Source organism: Neolamprologus brichardi, chromosome 2, assembly GCF_056152115.1.
Source record: "Neolamprologus brichardi isolate AB-2024 chromosome 2, ASM5615211v1, whole genome shotgun sequence".
Lineage (NCBI taxonomy): Eukaryota > Metazoa > Chordata > Actinopteri > Cichliformes > Cichlidae > Neolamprologus > Neolamprologus brichardi.
This window is the reverse complement of record NC_142105.1, coordinates 6060255-6078209: the sequence shown is the minus strand read 5'-3', so window position 1 is coordinate 6078209 and position 17955 is coordinate 6060255. Positions and strand designations below refer to the sequence as shown.

Genomic DNA, 17955 nt, shown 5'->3' with positions numbered 1-17955 from the left:
TTACATCACTGTAAAAATTGCATCAGCTAGTTTTCAGATACTGCAGCTTTTCTCTGTACTTGTTCTGCTTTTCCATGACACAAGTACTCAGTTAGGAACAATTCAGTACAATACAGTCCAAAAAAACAACACTGCCATTATAAAGTGTCTAGACGTGCAGCTTGCAGCAGCAGTGTGAGGTGTTGATGGCATAGTACAATGCACAGAATTTAAAAGTACTCCTATTATTTTGTAAGTCCCATTAAGAAACCCAAGGAGAATAAAATATTTGGAGAAAAGCACATTATATCCACTAAAAACACAACCTTTTTATCAGAGACGTGCAGTTGTTACCACTGCTCTGTGGTATTCACGCGTCTCAGTTTCAGGAACTTAAAAGCTAAGTGACTGAATGTATTTCACGGCTTGTAATTGTGACACATTTAACATTTTCTCTGAAAAAGGCATAAATGCAGCTTTTGTCAAAAACAAAACAGAACTTACAAGCGACAGAGAACAAACACAGCACACCGACTAAGCAAGCAGTCACACTGAATAAAGACGTTAATGATTCCAAAATTAGTCATTCTCACCATGATGGTTCTTCAGTGAGCAGAAATGCACTAAAACAAGCTGTAAAGAGGTGTTACAGTAAGAGAATTAGGTCAGGGTACAAATACAAAAACATAAGACCAAAAACAGGAGAGAGCACGATGGCACAGTTACTGCAGACAGAACATCAGGATAAGATGGCAGCTGTGAGAAGGAAAGATGTGAGACTGGAAAGAAGGAGGATTGATTAAAATCACGTTAGAGAAACAGGTGTCTGATTCATTAGCTTTGCAGTACCTTTCAGGAGCCAGAACAAGACGCGGCTCTGTCACCAGTCGATGTGCCTCGGAGGAGCCGAGGCCCGCGGGAACCTGTTCATAGTATCATAGGTAGGGATGCTACCAGCACGAGAACACACAAGATACACAAAAAGGAGACAACGTTAACAGCTAAAATTCAACAAATCCATCATCGTTTTGTAAAGCCGCCGGTTTCTCCTCTTCATTTATTTGAAATGGAAGAGGAGAAAAGACGAGCGGCTCACAAGGCAGAGAGCAAAACAGCTGCATTGATATCGACTCAGTTAAGCTGGACGGCCAATTAAAGAGGCATTAAGTACAATTATGACTGCAAATAAGAAATATAGTAGTATTTCACGAGGCTGTTGCCATGGTTATTGATAATACCTTCAGATTACCAAAAACTGATGCAAAAATCTTTCCATCTCCTGGACTGTTCCGAACAGCAGAGAAAGGTCATCAGAGGTTGTAGAATACTTACTGCCCCTTTATTTTTTTTTAGAGAGCTTTGGCTAGATCTTGGACTTTTAACTGGATAAATAAAGGAAAATGCAGGTTTCATTCCATCTCATATTTGTATTTAAAAGAAATATGAACTGCATCTCATATGAAATGTAGGACAGCGAGGAAATATGCACAAGCAAAGACCATCTTGAGACTGGACTCATCTGTAATTTAGCTGTTTTGCTCTCTGCCTATAGCTCCTGTTAAGGTTGGCTGGTTGGCCAAACTCATCCCCGTCCAAATGCAACTTAAAAATACATAACATGCAATTAGATGTTTTGTTAGTTTAAGGGAAAACAAATAAAAGGAGCATTTCCAGCATCACACAAAAGCTTGACATGCTTGCCTCTCTCTGAACATAATGATCAGGTGTACATTCATCGGACTTTGGCTGACTCTAAACGAGAGGAAAGAGGAAGATTCTTCACTCCACCAGAACGTCCCAGTGTGCACAGAGAGCATGCCTAGTTAGTAACATATTCCTCAAAAGACACAAAGTAAAAAACTGGCAAAATGAGAAAGTGAAAAGCAATCGCAGCAGTTCCTAACTAAACATGTAACTAAAAACATTAAAGGTGGAGGAAGAAGAAAAACTACATCAACCAACCACAACACTTTAGTATCTTAAGAAATAATACTATGTAAAGCACTTGAATACTCCTCCACCTCCAACACTGGTTGTTTTGCGTAATAGTTGAGCATTAGAGGTCCGGGTAATTTGATTTTTTTCATCTTACACAAAGCCAGGCTATCATTTTCCTTTAATTCCAGCCTTTAAATTACATTAGTACCTCTTGCATTGCTCAGTGCTTGCGCAGAAGTCATGGTGTTACCATCCTGTTCTCCTCTAATCCTACAGAATCTAGATACTGCAATACATCACACAATTTGTTGATAATACTCTGCTGGCCTTTTTAAGTTTTCACGTTTTTTGCTGCCATTACTTTTCAGCTTTCATATTATTTTAATTTTACGACCTCCAGATATTCAATATGTCTACACGTGTACATGCAATGAATCAGCTCCCCTGCAGTCTTGCACTATGCCAGGCCAAGCTCCTCCGGCATGCTTCCACCTCCACCATCACATGCAGTTAACAGGATTAATGTAATGTTTACCTTGTCATCATAGGATTAGGAATACCTTGTAAGCGCTCACTATGATAACCATTATTACCAATTTCCATACTGAAAACAAAATATTGTAAAAACAAAAACAAAAACAAAAAAAGAGCGATGAAAAATGTAAGGTAATACGCCATGCTGAAATGCTTGCATACAAATGCTTTCTTTTTTTTTTTGGAGAAGCTAAACTTTTCAAAGATGTTAGGAAGTACACATATTTGGAGTAGAAACCATGTTGTTGTTATTTACACTATAACTTACAAAAACAGGTGGACTTGTAAGGTAATGATTGCAAGAGCCCTTCATGAAAGGTAAGGGGCACTTTTCAAAAGGTAGCACACGACAAGAAGCCACACCATCCACCCATAAGAGCAATTCCAAGCTTAGAAATGCAAACCAGCACCAAGAATTTAGTAAACAGTTCTATGTACAAGAATCAGAGAAAAGCACAGAGTGAGAGACGTTGAAAAGGAGAGGGAGGTGGATAAAATGTCTTACGTTTTCATGGGAATTGTCTCAGGGCTATAAAGATACACACAAAAGAAAAAAAAAAAAACAGCAACATAATATCATTAAGTTGGTAAAGGAAATGCACCAGATAGTTTCTTGTAATCAGTCAGATTACAAAGTAAGGGACGCCATTGATGATCCGAGACGTTATAGAAAAAACTACTGTATGACTGCAGAGTCAAAGAACGTTAAAAAAATGTGTGTAAAGAAGAAAAATAAACAAACAGATGTGCCAATACTTCTTTTTAAAGTGCCAAGTGCTTGATAGAGAGTGATGGGGAAAAAAAAGTTTAAATAAGGGATGTGGGAAATGGAAATAGTAGAAATGGTTATCACAAAGTGAAATGCCAAGTCCCAGAAACAGAGGAACTACAGAGAGGAGAAAAGGGAGGAAAAGAAAATCAACTGTAAACTTGTAGAGCCAACGTGACAAGCAAGACCCATTCAAAGTTCATTTGACTGCAATAAACCCCAAAAATCCAGCTAAAATATTTATATAAAAAAATAAAAACTTGATTCCTTCATATGATTTGCAGCTTAACATGCACAAAGCAGACAGAAAAGACAGAATAGAGATAACAGAAGGATGTCCTGCAACCATTATCAGAATGTGACATGTCTCCTACAAAGATTATAAACTGTCTTACAGTATGTGGACATTCACAGAGCAGTGTAGATGTTACTTAACTTTACACTTACTCGGTATTTAATATGAAAACTATAAATACATTTAAGGAAAAAGTAGAAGAGCATGTACAAATACTCACTCATCGTAAACATCCTCTGTGTCCATCCTGCGGTAGTACTTGGCCAGTTTTACTGCTAGAATAATGCTCGGGAGCAGGAGGAGAGTGCTGCAGCCCAGGCCCATCCAGAAAGTGTTCTGTTGGAAAGGCAAGTACTTAGGGTGGAAATGATAACCTATCAGGATATAAATTCATAATTATTTTAGCCTTCTGTTATTACTGAGGAAAGATTTCATGCAAAAGTTCAGGCTATGCAAGTAATATAAAATATGTCTTCCCTCAGGACATTATATAAATCAAATGAATAATAGATTAAGATCGACAGTAGTCGCTCCAGTTAGAGCCATTTAAAACTGTCACACTTTTGCTATGCTCATAAATTTTATATTTTATCATCATTTACTCCATCAAAACAGTACTGGATGTGACTTTTACAGTGGGAATCAAGGTTCTTTACCCAGTTACAGAGTTTTTTAACCCAAATATAATCTGTTACAAGTCTGTTTAAACAGGGTCTGTCTTCCTGTATTTCTAATATTGTTACCATAGAGTCAACCACGAAACTGCAAGCCATGATTTCTGCCGTGTCCACCATGTTGCTGAAGGGCTTGCATGGTGCAACTTCCATAGCCAGCTACAGAGGATATAAACAGGAAATGTCAACACACAACAGATTCAGTAACACTGTACAATTATGTTGCACGTTAAAGTCTGTCTTGGAAATGTAAACAATTGCACAACGTCTCCTTGCAGTGTTCTTGGCAAACAAAAAGAGACTTCTGAGATCAACAGAAAAGCTTCATGATTAAAGCATCTTGTTTGTTTGTTTTTTACTTTCATTCCTTTAGTTAACTAAAGCAGAAACCGACATGCCACAGAGCAAATTCCTCAAATTTATAGAGGTCGTAACTGTTATATTTGACTTCTCTTTATACACTCCAAAACCTTTATGCAACATGCAAAGTTTTGCAATGCAACATTCGCTTCAGGCTAAATCAACACTGTGAGAAATAGACCCACACCTTCAAAGTGTTAACAAATTATGATTCAGGGAGACAGAATGTTCACATTCCAGCAAGTGAAATATGGTGTTACTGAGAATTATTTCTTGGAATTCCTTCTGAATTTTATTCTTTGTAGTTTGAGACATTTTATTGGAAGACTTGAAGTGATTCCAATAGAATCAATGTGAGTCGACAATAAGTCTCAATGTAGACGATTCAAGTAAAAGGCAGATTTAAATGCGATCTGACTACTGTAGAGCCTGAGACCTAGAATGTCTTGTGTGTCCAGCTCTCCAGTGTCGTAGTATCTAAATCTGCCTGAGAAAAGAAAGATTTAATATGAGCTTTATATCATTCCTGAAGTCAGACAAAGAATGAACCGTGTACTATATATCAGATATGATACATTTGATAAATGACATATCTGCTGATTGAAGTTTTCATCGTTTGTGGAAGTGCTATCTAAATCTTGGTGCAGGTTCTTAATGATCTGTAACAGGTTGATATTTGCTAAAAACAAAAAAAAAAAAGAAAAAAAAAAGCAAACAAACAAAAAACAAACAAACAAACAACATTTTTTGCAAAAATATAATTTTGTTTCCCCTTCTAAGAAAAAATAGCAAATTAGCACACCGAAACTTACAGATGTTTTCACCCATTCAATGTATTGATGAAAGTAGCCAATAATGGTGGTGGTGTACTTTCTGGACTCCTAAGGAAGATTAGGACACAATGTAAGTACAGCATTTTATACAAATCAAGTATAAAAGCAAAGAAAAATAATTCAGCTGTTACCCGAGTTATTAAATGCGTAGCGTTCTGCGAGATGAGGAACTGCGCAGCTTTGATGGCATCAAGAACAGCTAAGATTTTGTTCTACGGAGAAGAAACAACGGCTTTCGTTTAGATGATGATGATTAAATGATTTCTGACTTAAACTTGAGGACTATTTTACTTACAGGAAGATCAGACGCTGTTCTTTCCAGGAACCTCATACTCTGGTTCAGCGCACTCTGTAGAGCAACAAAATTTTAAGTATAAAGGTCAAAGTTCAGAGGTTAATTACATCCGTTCAAAAAATAAGCCAGTGAAACAGAAATGGAAACCAGAATCAACCGACACTTGATGAATAACATCTTTCCATGCTAAAGAGTTCTGTTCCAAAATTAAATATCCACAACGAAAAGAAAAACATGATTCAGCTTCAAAGGCAAATTAATTGTAACATATGCAACAACTAACTGGTCTTTCCTTTGCTTTCACTAGTGACTAAGTAGATAGGGTTGCTACACAACATTTCTTTTCTTTAAGTGGATATTTCTGACATTTTAGCACAAAACTCCTCACGTATAACACCAGAGTACATGAGTATAATGTACATTTAATAAAAACACACAATGCAGCCTAAAATTGGACTTTTCCCCCCTCTTTTTTAAAAAATAAATAAAATTACTCTAAATGATGTCAGTGTTTGTTAATGTTCCACAGAACGAATGGGGACACTTATTACACAAGACGAACGCATTTCTGCTTACCCTTGCTCTAACATACTTCTTGAAGTTGAAAGAGGAAAAAGAACAACATAAAAAAAAGCAGCTGTAAAAGTCTGTGTTGAAGAATATCACTGCTCGTCTGAACTGCTTGTAGCTGGAAATAATTGCTGTTATTCAGAAGAATGGCATTGGCTTTGACAGGGGAAATAAAACTGAATATTTAATTTGTTTTTCACAGTCATGGTGTCTTAGATGACACATGCCTGAGGGTCAGAATTCCCCATTTAAATTATATTAAATGAATCATATAAATGTCTTATCTCTGTCAAGGTTTATTTAATTCTCTGAAATATATATTTGCAAATGTTAACAGGAAATACTCCAACTTGAGTTTGGGATCCTGACATCTAACACATAAATTTTATAATAAAATAAATCTACAGGGCTCATGTCTTTTAGCTCTGTTGTGGTCCCAAGTAGAGCAGGGCGATATGACCAAAAATATTTATCACGATATACATTTGAAAATTTGCGATAACGATATAACTGACGATATAACTGACACTAGACAAAATACTTTACAACTCCACAACTTTATTAGTGCAAAAAAACCCACCAATGTATTTTCACTTAAACAAGCAGCTGTTTTTTTATCTGCATTAAAGTTATATAAAAATTTAACAGTGCAAATGCAAATTCCTTGCTGACAGTTTAACCAAAAGGCATTTCCAGTGGAAATTGGCCGACATATCCTCAGCATAACCATGTATAATATCCACAAAACTTAAAAAGAGGTTATACACACACAATACGGTAATATTATGTTGAAGCACAGTACGTATCACTCCGCGAGGCTCCTCCTACGATGCCGTAATGCTCCGACAATCCATTAAGCGGTGCGGCTTCGTAGCTTAGCAAAGTCTACTGAAACATTTGACAGATTTTCAAGCGCCGTGTACCACATAAAATCGTTTCGAGGTCAGTAAACACAACCAGAATTCATACATAAGGCACACGGGATTATAAGGGGCTCTGTCGATTTTCAGAAAAATCAAAGGACTGATTTAAAGTGTGCCAGCTCCACACCATTGAAGCTGCAGCATTTTTACAAACCAATTCTGGTTTATCCGTTTCATTCGCCCTTCTCATTCTCCGTCACCGCCGGCACGCTTTTTCCGCCATGTGCGTATGAAAACAAAGGCACCGCCCATGCGCGTTTTACCCAAATTCTATCGCGATATTTCATTTTCTTGTCGTTGCCCAACATTATACCGGTATTACCGTGAACGGTATGATATGGCCCAGCCCTAGTCCCAAGTAAAATATGTAGCTCAACTAGCCACTGGTTGCTTATGTCTCTGTATTTTGACACCAGGCAAAGTGTTATGTTAGGCCTCAGTAACACAGGCCTAGATACCAGTTGGCGATCCCCAGTCTGACTGAGTGGTCCTCGAGGTTACTGTATGAAATAGGTTGTAAAAAGGGTGCTGCAACAAACTCCTCCTTGTAAATGGACTGATTCTTATATAGCGCTTTTCTACTCTCCTGGAGTACTCAAAGCGCTCTATACAACATGGTGCATTCACCCAATCACACAAGCACCGTCTTCTAAGTTTCTTAGTGCCAACATATCGGAGAGCAATTTGGGGTTAGTATCTTGTCCAAGAATACTTGGCATACAGACTGGAGGAGCCGGGGATCGAACCACTAACCTTCTGATCAGTAGATGACCTGCTCGACCTCAGTGTTGTGATAGGTTATATCACTAGCAGTCCATGGTACTTTGCATGGAGGACACTAAATGGTCCGCAGACACTCATGAGGCTAATCACTAAAAGGTAATGACACTTGAAAAAGTGTGTCACAAATTGGAAATGGAGACTGTCTGCCTATCTTCGAAACCAAAATGTTTCAAAAGGCACGACATATACTTTGAAAGCAAATGATGATGTGACCCATGTCACCAAGCGACTGCCAGCAAACTCCAGCAACAATTCACCAACTTGCTGGGGAATGCACATTTTTTCTTACCGACCAGTAGTTACCAACCAGTACACAGTATAGGCCTGTGCAAGTAGGGCCTCAGGTTTAAAAAGCCTAAAATCAACTACCCACTGAGGTGGGAAAAGTAAAGACAGTGGACCAAAAGATTTTAAATATTCTTTAGAGCTTAAGAGAACTGAATTTACAATCATACAATATATACATAGTAAACAATATATGGGATATATAGGATGCTGCCACCATAATGAGACCCTGTTTTTTGTCAAGTAAATATCTTATATCTTATTCTGCTTCTTTCCCCATCCTCTTAATTAATTCATTTTTCTTCATTTTTTAAAGTTTGACCATTTTAGTTAAAATGAAGATTAGCTTGTAATATTTACTGACTAAAACTAATTTAAATAAACACACAAATAAAGGCATCTAATACATACTTTTATCACTTCTATAATTCACCTGAAAGTCATATCAATTCCTGTCTGAAGGGAGGGGCAGGCAAACAACCATGACAACTGAACACACCAAATTAATGCAAATTAAATCAGCAACCACTGGCACATAGTTTTGAAATGATGTAGGACGAATCTTTCCTCAAAGAGAATAACTAAATGAATCTAAGCAGAAAACAGAAATAGCTATCTCAGTAGTAAACAGAGAAACACAGTAGGGCATTACCATGGATTGCTCCATTGGGACGATCTGTTGCCTGTGGATCTGCCGCAGAGTGCTAACGTGGCCTTTCAGAGAAGACTGCAGATTACTTTTGGGCTGAAACGCACAAACAACCACACAATCTTGAAATATATGAAGATAAATATATCAAAGGCTTAGATGGAATTGAAGCACATATATTATACATTAATTTTCCTTGCCTTTTATATAACAGTACATTAGAATATAGTTCTTTATCCCTTTCATCCAGGAGAGGAATCAAATTATTGAATTTACGGAGCAGCTGGGTTTACTTCAGGACAACAAACTTATGGGACCTTTAGATTAAAATCTCTTTAAAAGCCCCTTTCTCTAAAATCAACTAACTACAAACTCCATCTTTCTACAGGATCCTAATGGACTAATTGAAAGTGAATGAGCATGCTGTGCTGCCCTAAATGCAATGGACGGCAGTCACACATCATTGGGAGCTTTTATTTGTTCAGGCAGAGCCGTTGAGAGAGAGCTTAGAGAGCAAGAACATCCATATTTTCTTTTCATTTTTTGCCATCAAGTGCTCCTGTGGCATTGTAAGTACATAAGCAAATTAAATCAGTGTGCACACAAAAGAAAACACTTTATACAACCACTACTGGGTGCTTGTATAAAAGCCAGATTCTTACCATCAGGTCTGTCTGGGCCTCCAGTTCCCTGGCAAATGAGAGTAGATCCACTACAGTGACCCCCTTATTCACCTAAAGATATCAAAGTAAAAGAGAACAAAATATAAAAAGTAAGGTTGTTTTCCTTTATAGTAGCAAAGTTAAATTAAAGATGTTTTTTTGTCCACTCCTTTTCTTTTAGCTACATTTTCACCTTCATCCTGTAGTTTCTTCTGTAGCAGCTTTTCAACTGCACAGATTCCAGTCAATTAAACCGCTAGAAAGCTATTTAATATAACTTTTTGTCACTTATATTATTTCCAACAGACAGCAGAGAGACATGCTGCACATAAAAATGTGTCAGCTTGACTTTTGCAGGGTGTGTGCGTTGAGTATCGGTCAGTCTTTAAAGCTTTTTTTTTTTTATTGTCAGTCACTCTGGGGAAATAATTCTATGTGAACCTGACGGGTTGTGTTAGACAAGACATGAAATGCCAAGTCCCTGCCTGTTCCTACATCCTCTTTGCCTTGGCAGGATCACCTTTGGATAATTGAGCTGCAGTGGTCCTCGACGAAACCCACTGTTCTGTATCACACTGAAGCTCTTATCAGGCGAAGCATGGCTGCCTGTTGTATGTTAACTGACAGCAGTGGAGGTGCCTCTTAGACTGCGCCCACAGAAGTGAGCTATTTCTGGTAGCATACCATTAAAGCACAGCTGAAATATGTTTGTGTGTAATTACGTAAGAATTTATAACAATTCATTATTATTTGACTCCCCACTCTTTCTACTTGGATTGTGCTTTCTCAGATAAACCGGTGCATCTACAGAACAATTCAGTCTAGTAATCACAAAGAAATACCTTGGTTGTGTAGCTGTTTTACACAAATATTGTGTGTGTCTCCTTCTGCGTATTGCTTCTTGTCTTTGTTGTGTATGCTGGCCTGTCCCTTGCAGGCACACAAAACCACACTACTTCCTGCGTGGTTTTGTGTGCCTGATTATCCAATTATGCCCTTCCCCCTTCATTCATGCATATTTTAAGGGATTTATTTGTGTTGCGCATTTTTTTCTTTCCCGCTGATGTGTTTGCTCATTCCAGTATGCTTGTGCTGATGTGTCACCTCCTCCAGGTAGTCGGCGTAGTTGATCTCTGACAGCCCTGCTTCAGAGAAATCCAGGAGGTTCTGCCTTCCCTCTGCCTCCAACAGGATTATGCCTCTCAAGTCGATCTTAAGACTGTCCAGCTGACTGACCACATCCTTTGTGAACTGTTAACACAAAGATATGAAATACTTTTTTAGTTTAGTTGTTCTAGAATGTATATATTAAATGTTATTCATGCATATTTTATGTGTATGCTCCCATTTTCTTGACATAACATCAGAAAAAAAGGTGGTAATCTTAGGACTTTGAGTAAATTTCCAGTATTGTGACTGTATAAACATAAAAATAATGAAAGGCTTCCATAAACACAAAACAAATGTTGGCACACGAGCGACCCAAAATCTTAAAGATGTGGTTTGGATGGAAGTCTACATATACCAGTGATGTTTTCTCTTGATTTTTTTGTTTTACAGTCCCCAGTCATACATTTCTCTACATAATCCTTTCATTTAATAGTAAATAGTAAGAGTACTTTTGCTTGCACTGGACTGTATGCTTTAAGGACTGTTGTCCCAAAAAGCAAAGCCATAGCCGTACCGAGACATATCTTGGCAAGTGTGATTTTCATGAAAGATGTCGTGAATAGAAATATGTAATTTCACAACCAAAAAAGAAGTTGTTGTTTTGTGGCACTTTAAAGGCAACCAGACCAAAAATACTGACAATAAAAGCTGTTCATAGATCACATGGTTGTATGTTTATTTGTTTCCAATAACACTAGAAATGTCCTGCATGTGATGGGTTGCACAACTTTTATTTAATATAGAAAATTCTACAAAGAGATGAGCTGCGCAACACTCCATACACTGAATCCACATACGCCAATGACACCCCCATTTACTGCCTGAAAATATAGTTTTTTAAACTTTTTTTGGAATGAATTTTGAAATGTGAATACTTATGATCAATTCAAAGGTATATATCATAGACTATATAAATATAATAATATTTCATGTCACCATTTGGTGTTAAAGTTGGCACCCATGCTGCATATAACCTAGAGCCATGTGAGAAACTGCTGTGCATTTATACAGTGAGATAAATTAGAGTTACTATGGTGATAACAAGCATGTTAGCTTAAAAGAGGGAAGCTCTTCTTAGAATAGATGTATATTCACAATAGGGGGGAGTTTTTAGATTTGCTGCTTATAGTTTGTATGATTGGTAAATTAACAGAATAAAAAGTGTCAGACTTTTAGAACAATTTTCAGGGTTTAATGAAGAAAAATGAACAATATCCAGGAGCCGCATGGAACATATCATCTGTTGGCGACAATGAGTCAAGGCAATTGTGCCAACTGGCAGGAAAGTGCTGAATGCAGAGGTGGCTGGCTTACAGTCACGGGGAAATAGAAACTTAAATCAATATAATGTCACACAGGCGTACACTGACTTAAGGGCTAAAGCATGCTGAAATTATCAGCTGTCAGCATCCCTTTTAGTTTGGGACCTAAGAACTTATAAGGTAATGCAAACAAAGTACTGCAGCCTTGACTGCAGATGTCTGGGACCTTATTTCCTTTTTAATCCAGCTGTTTTATTATGTTTTGCGAGTGGGAGGGAAGAGAGAAAACATTACACGTGGACAAAGATTACCCCTGACTTTACCCTGATATGTGAGCAACATCAGAGTTATGCTTTTTCAGCTGATTGAAATTCGTCCTATTAAAGGTTAATATAATGTATCATTATATGAACTGGTAATGTAAAGTGTATAACACTTTAGGAGAAAAAAAGAGCTATTTTAGTTGCTTCCAGCTATTATAAGACAACATCCTATCATAATAATAACTACAACAGAGTACGTAAAGGTTACTAACCACTGTGGTGTTGAGGTAAGAGGAAATATTGAAGACTTTGTCCAGACGCATGGCAGAGTAGATGCCTTGGTTCTTTTTGCAAGTACTAATGAAGACAACAAATACACACAGAAATATCAGAAAGGGGGGGAAAAAAAGAAAGAAAGAGAGAAAGAGAAATATCAACATGTAACTTTCTGTCATAGTTAAAATATTTGCTGCCACCAAGTGAAACTGACTGGAAGTACATGACTAATATGTCCATTTATGAGAGACAGTGTATTATTCACGAAAAGCTTAAAATGTTTGCAAATATATTAAAGCTAAAAATGCCTTGAAAGCATTTAGGTAGCCACATATCTTAGACTTGCTTTATAAAGTGAGAAAACTTGAAAACACATTCTGTTTGAAAATGGTGACGATGAATCTGCCATCCCAGTATACTGAGAATGCGCAGCATCACACTGCAGGAAGATGATGAAAGCTCGTGTAATCACTAAGAAAGAGGCTGCAGAAAAGCAGTGCAGACAGCGTAGAAAAAAACTATCCTAATTAGCAAAGCCAGGTTAATAGTAACCCTCTCCTTCTTTCTCATTTGTATCTCCATCAATGGAAACAAGATACTGAACAGATGCTTGATGTCTGACCCTAAGCCAAATAAAAAAAATGAAAAAACATCATCGATTAATTTTGCAGACTATACTTAGATAAATGGGTTGTCTTGCTGAAAAAAAATCATTCATGTTGTTGTAAACTAGTGTATGCATGAAATATAGAGAAGACAGGTGGAGAAGGGTGTGAGAATAATGGCGTGACAGTGTCATCTAAATACACAAAAAATCCTTTTCTTTGCCTGTATAAGCTCTCTGTTGTCAACTTCAGCTCAGAGTCGTTGTACATGTAGCCAGGGATGAAGTTCTTCCACTCTGGGTTGATCATATATGGAGTATCCACAACCTGGTGAATTAGAGAGCAGGAAACAGGATGTATAATCAATAATTCCTATGGAGAAGCAAAATGAATCCATCAGTAAATTCGTTAATGTAAATTCAAATTAGAAACAAATGCGCATCATCGTCCACGATGCAGTTCGTCCTCACTGAGGCGGCAAGAAAGTCGAGAAGAGCAATCATGGAGACACAGAAGAAAATGCTGAAAATTAATTTCATTTGCAGAAACTTCTATAAATTACTTAAGAGACCCCACTCCAAATCTGACGAACTTCGTTCTCTTTCATGAAAATAAATGAAGAAAAATAGCAGAATATTTCAGCCTTTTTTTGCCCATTTCTTTATTTGTTTTTTAAACTTGAGGCAAAATTCGATCTTCTGAATTATGGATGGGTTGAGTGCAGATGCATTCAGATTTAATGCACATAACAGCTTGCCCCTGAAAACTGGCAGCAAATGCTATTCCAATGAGCCCACCTAAGGGACACCAAGTTTTATGTAGTGTGCTTATACTATCAATTATCTGTGCCAGTGGTTCCCAGACTGTGGGATCGCAGAATTATAACTCGGGGTGGAGTGAAGCTGAATGAAAATGACACATTGGTTCTGCACTGCTAACAATGCACGGACACATTTTTGAGAGGACTGCCCAGTAAAGCTAAAGCAGATTAATCTACACCAAATGTCACAACCACCAAAACAAAAACTAAACACTATGACGAAGCACATGCCGGCCTCAGCTTTACCACAGTGGGTAATGAAGAGAGATCACAGTGTGCTGTGTCTGAAAATATTCACTTCTGAATGTATGAAGCTAAGGTTCACTATTTACATTTTTAGTTGTATCACACACAGATACACACGTTGGATTTTTCTATGAATTACAGTCAGTTTTCAAAGAAAAATATATAGAATGTTTCTTTTACTCTTCAAGTAGGACTTTTATTTAATAATATATATTCATCTTTGAAAGCAGGGCCCTTTGTATGCATTATGTGTGGGATCCACTTTTACACAATCAAAAAACGCTCTGTTTACATTTTATCTCCCTTATCATTGCATGACTTGCCTTGAAAAGCTCTTTGGTGTGGAATGGTTCGCACACAAGTTTCTCCATGTTCCCTCCAGCCAGGAAGATGATGGTGACCACTCCCATCAGTACCCAGGAGAAGAGGAAGCTAAATCCAACTCCACTGTGGAGATGAACAAATAGTCCCTGTGGTACAGCTGATGTGCACAATTCTAACACAGTGAACTGTAGCTTTATAGTGAAACAAGCTGTTGTTAGTACAGTTTTAATAACTGTAAAAACTACTAGAACGTGTACAGTTATACTACAGTCGTACTTGTAGGCGTTAAAATAGCAACATAAACCTGAGTTGTGGCAGCTTTTTACACTTTGCATACTGGACTTACGCCATAAGCATCGTTCCTCCTGTATTGGAGATGCAGCCCCGTGTTGTAGGTGAGGCATGTTTGTCATAGCCCAGCGTGCCGCACAGCAGGCCCAGGTAGTTGAAGGCCAGGACCAGGACCACCATGCAACAAAGAGCAATGCAGCCAATCCACCTGAAGGCAGCGGGCAAAGCCAAACTATTAGAGATCTCACAGAAGGTGGTTTACCACAAAATATAAATAAGCACAGTTCCCACTGTGGTTTATATCAACAAACTGTCAAAGCATCCTCGAGAAAGAGAGCTTTGCTCCACTTGCTTATCCAGCCAAAAAAGCACATAAGCACAGAAACTAGGATGGGTACAATGTAAATAGAACACAAAGCTTACTAAAAAGGAAAAGAGAAAAAACATAAAGCAAGATAAATGTCAAACATCAGGCATATTGCATTAATATAGTTACCTTGTTTCAGCACATTTACATGATAGTTTCTTTACTTTTACCCTTAGAGGTTTTCCTTTTATGCAAAGCACTTATAAATACACAGATATGCTTTGTGAAGTGAAGAAGAATACCTGTAGAAGTCCATTTTGTCAATTTCTGGGTAGTAGTCTTCAATCTTGGCGTGCACATGGTTAACGAAGATGGTGAAGTTGGACAGGCAGCTCTGCACTGGGAATGCCTTGGAAAAGCTGCTGATGTTATTGCCAATGGTATCCACCAAATTTGTTACACCTGAGAGAAATCATTTTTTCAAAACAGAAAAAAAATGAAGAGTGTAAAGATACTTGAAAAATAAATAAATTCATCAGTTTTACCATTTTGGGGAAAAATATTAACCCGGATTGAAATTTAACATTGAATTAGACGACTATATCAACAAACGTTTAAAGTGAAATCTGTGCAATTCAAAAAGGCCCCATTCTTGCTACAAGAAACAAACTTACAGTACATAACAAATGAAACATAAAGAGAAACGCAGAGAGTGCAAGGAGAACACAAAAATCCATTCATTTATATAAGCACTTATTGTAATAACATATATCAAGAGTTATTAACTTTTGTGTTTGATTTCAGAAAAACATCGGTTCAAAAGCCACTTACTCTCAACAACACTTCTGGTCTGTTCAATCACCATATGCGGCGTGTCATTCAAAGAGGAGAAGCCCTGTGAAAGGAGGAAAAACAAGAAGGTGTCATGATCCTGGGTCTTTTGACCCAGCGTTTTAAGTTTGAGTTTATTTTGTTCATTAGGTTATCTAAGTTCATTTGTTTATTAGATTCCCCTTGTGTATCCAACCCCTGTTAAGTCCTTCATGTGCTTCATGTCTGTGTTTCTTATGTTGTCATGTTTGCGTTTCATTATGTTTCCCATTTTATTTTGAAAGAGGTCCTGTGTTCCTGCATTTTGTTTTACTCTTCCCCTGTGGCGTTGTTATGTTCATGTTGTGTCTACTGTGCCTTTCTGTTCCATGTTTCAGGTCCCTATGTTCTGTCTCCCCAGTCTGTTAAGTTTACATGTCTTGAGTTCCGTCAGTGTGTTTCCTGTTTTACTTTCACAGTCTGTCCTATGTTAATGTTTCTAGTTTTGCTTCCCTTGTCTCGTCCTGCCTGATTACTCCCAGCTGTGCTCTCCTCCTGTGGCTCATTCCCCCTCGTTATCCCTCAGTGTATTTAAGCCCCATGTTTCTCTTTGTCAGTGTTGCGTCCTCCCTCATAGCTGTGTGATTTTTCCCTGTGGCTCCTTGTGCTTTAGTTTTCCCAGTTTAGTTTTGTATTGTGTTTCGTGTCCCACTCCACGCCAGCAATAAAGCTGTGTTTTTTGAGTTTACTTTTTGTCTCTGCGAGTTTGCGTTTGGGTCCTACTCTTGCCTGCACACAGCCGTATTGTGACAGAAGGAACACCAAGTTTGTTTATCCATTTTGTCGTTTTGGTTGCATTTGGAAAAAAAAAAATCAGGAACTAAAGATGAACAACTAAACAAGAAAACTGACAAAATACATCAGAAAATAGACTGGAAGACAAAAAAACTCCAAGTCCAGTTAATGTGGTTCATGCTCACCCTCTGAACGACAGCGCTGAGGTCTGTTTTCAATACATCGTTCATCTTTTCCAGCTGTGCATTCACATCGGGTAGCTAACAAGTGAAAAACACAGCTTTGATAAGTATTTGCAATAAGAAATTATCAAAATTTAATAATTCCTGATTGCTGTTCAGAAATCTATTTTTTTCACTAGTTCAAATAACTCCTTAAAAAATAACCTAAACCTTTCCATTGCTGTATTTCACTGTGCAGCACACTGCATGAGAAAAAAATGAAACAATGGGACAAAATAATCATTTCCAATGCTTAATATAATGCATAATCTTTAGAGTCAATATAGAAAGGTAGATGATTACTTTAAGACAGACACAGAAAACGTTGAACTTATCCATTAGCCCAAATACTTAAGCCTGATTTTTAAGTGTGAACAATTTTATTACAAACACGTGCCAAAAAGAGCACCACAGTTACAGTATAAAGCTTTGTATTGGAGTTTGATTCATTCAGTTTTGTACCCGTGTGAAATTTGAGCTGATCTGCAGCTGGGACAGCGACTGGCGAATGTTGCGGCATAGCTGGGCTGTGGTAGCATCCGAGTCTTCATCATGGCAGTAAGGGTCATTTAGGGTGTGGTTGATGCTGGTCCGGACTTGGCTCAGGTTTAGGCTCAGTTTCCCTGTTCCATCCTGAAGCATCTCCAGAGATGCATTAACGCTCTCCAAGGCCTCCTTGGTTTCTCGCATGGCTGAAATAACGAGACCACAAGCGACATGGCAAGTGAGCTGGGTTTAATATATGAGGGAAAAACCAATAAAGGAGAAATGCACAAAGCAAAGTACCTAAAAAGTAAAAATGAAGAACAGTGGTTTTTGGGACTGTTCTCGCTGCAGTCACATGTTCTTCCAAAATGTAAATAAAGTCAGCTGGATTGTCTTATATCCTCAGGAAAAGAAAAATGAAGGTGTTTTTTCACTAGTTATCTTGAGGAAAAATTTTAAATTAAAGGAGTTGTCATGTAGGGCTTTTCGATTAACTCCATTCCCATTGGATACTACTATGTGGTTTGGCT

At 37.8% G+C, this 17955-nt stretch overlaps 1 protein-coding gene across 11 annotated transcripts in view; it reads right to left on the bottom strand.

The window, feature by feature from the left end:
• Nucleotides 1-17955, bottom strand: part of prom1a (prominin 1a) — an 89473-nt gene that overhangs the window by 5077 nt on the left and 66441 nt on the right. For 3 of the 11 annotated variants that reach the window (XM_087846652.1, XM_087846630.1, XM_087846678.1), the window contains 20 exons: nucleotides 17402-17631; nucleotides 16904-16978; nucleotides 15945-16008; nucleotides 15416-15575; nucleotides 14862-15014; nucleotides 14515-14638; nucleotides 13349-13452; nucleotides 12517-12601; nucleotides 10654-10800; nucleotides 9550-9621; nucleotides 8891-8983; nucleotides 6254-6271; nucleotides 5678-5731; nucleotides 5514-5594; nucleotides 5362-5430; nucleotides 4259-4348; nucleotides 3736-3851; nucleotides 2957-2980; nucleotides 2453-2521; nucleotides 573-929 (listed from right to left, as the gene is read on the bottom strand). In XM_087846652.1, coding sequence (XP_087702778.1) covers nucleotides 860-929; nucleotides 2453-2521; nucleotides 2957-2980; nucleotides 3736-3851; nucleotides 4259-4348; nucleotides 5362-5430; nucleotides 5514-5594; nucleotides 5678-5731; nucleotides 6254-6271; nucleotides 8891-8983; nucleotides 9550-9621; nucleotides 10654-10800; nucleotides 12517-12601; nucleotides 13349-13452; nucleotides 14515-14638; nucleotides 14862-15014; nucleotides 15416-15575; nucleotides 15945-16008; nucleotides 16904-16978; nucleotides 17402-17631 — 1898 coding nt within the window. In that variant the 3' untranslated portion in view covers nucleotides 573-859. Of the gene's footprint in view, nucleotides 1-572; nucleotides 3338-3735; nucleotides 3852-4258; nucleotides 4349-5361; nucleotides 5431-5513; nucleotides 5595-5677; nucleotides 5732-6253; nucleotides 6272-8890; nucleotides 8984-9549; nucleotides 9622-10653; nucleotides 10801-12516; nucleotides 12602-13348; nucleotides 13453-14514; nucleotides 14639-14861; nucleotides 15015-15415; nucleotides 15576-15944; nucleotides 16009-16903; nucleotides 16979-17401; nucleotides 17632-17955 lie in introns of those variants that run through there. The other 8 variants (XM_087846661.1, XM_087846643.1, XM_087846670.1 and 5 more) reach the window with 6 other exon arrangements.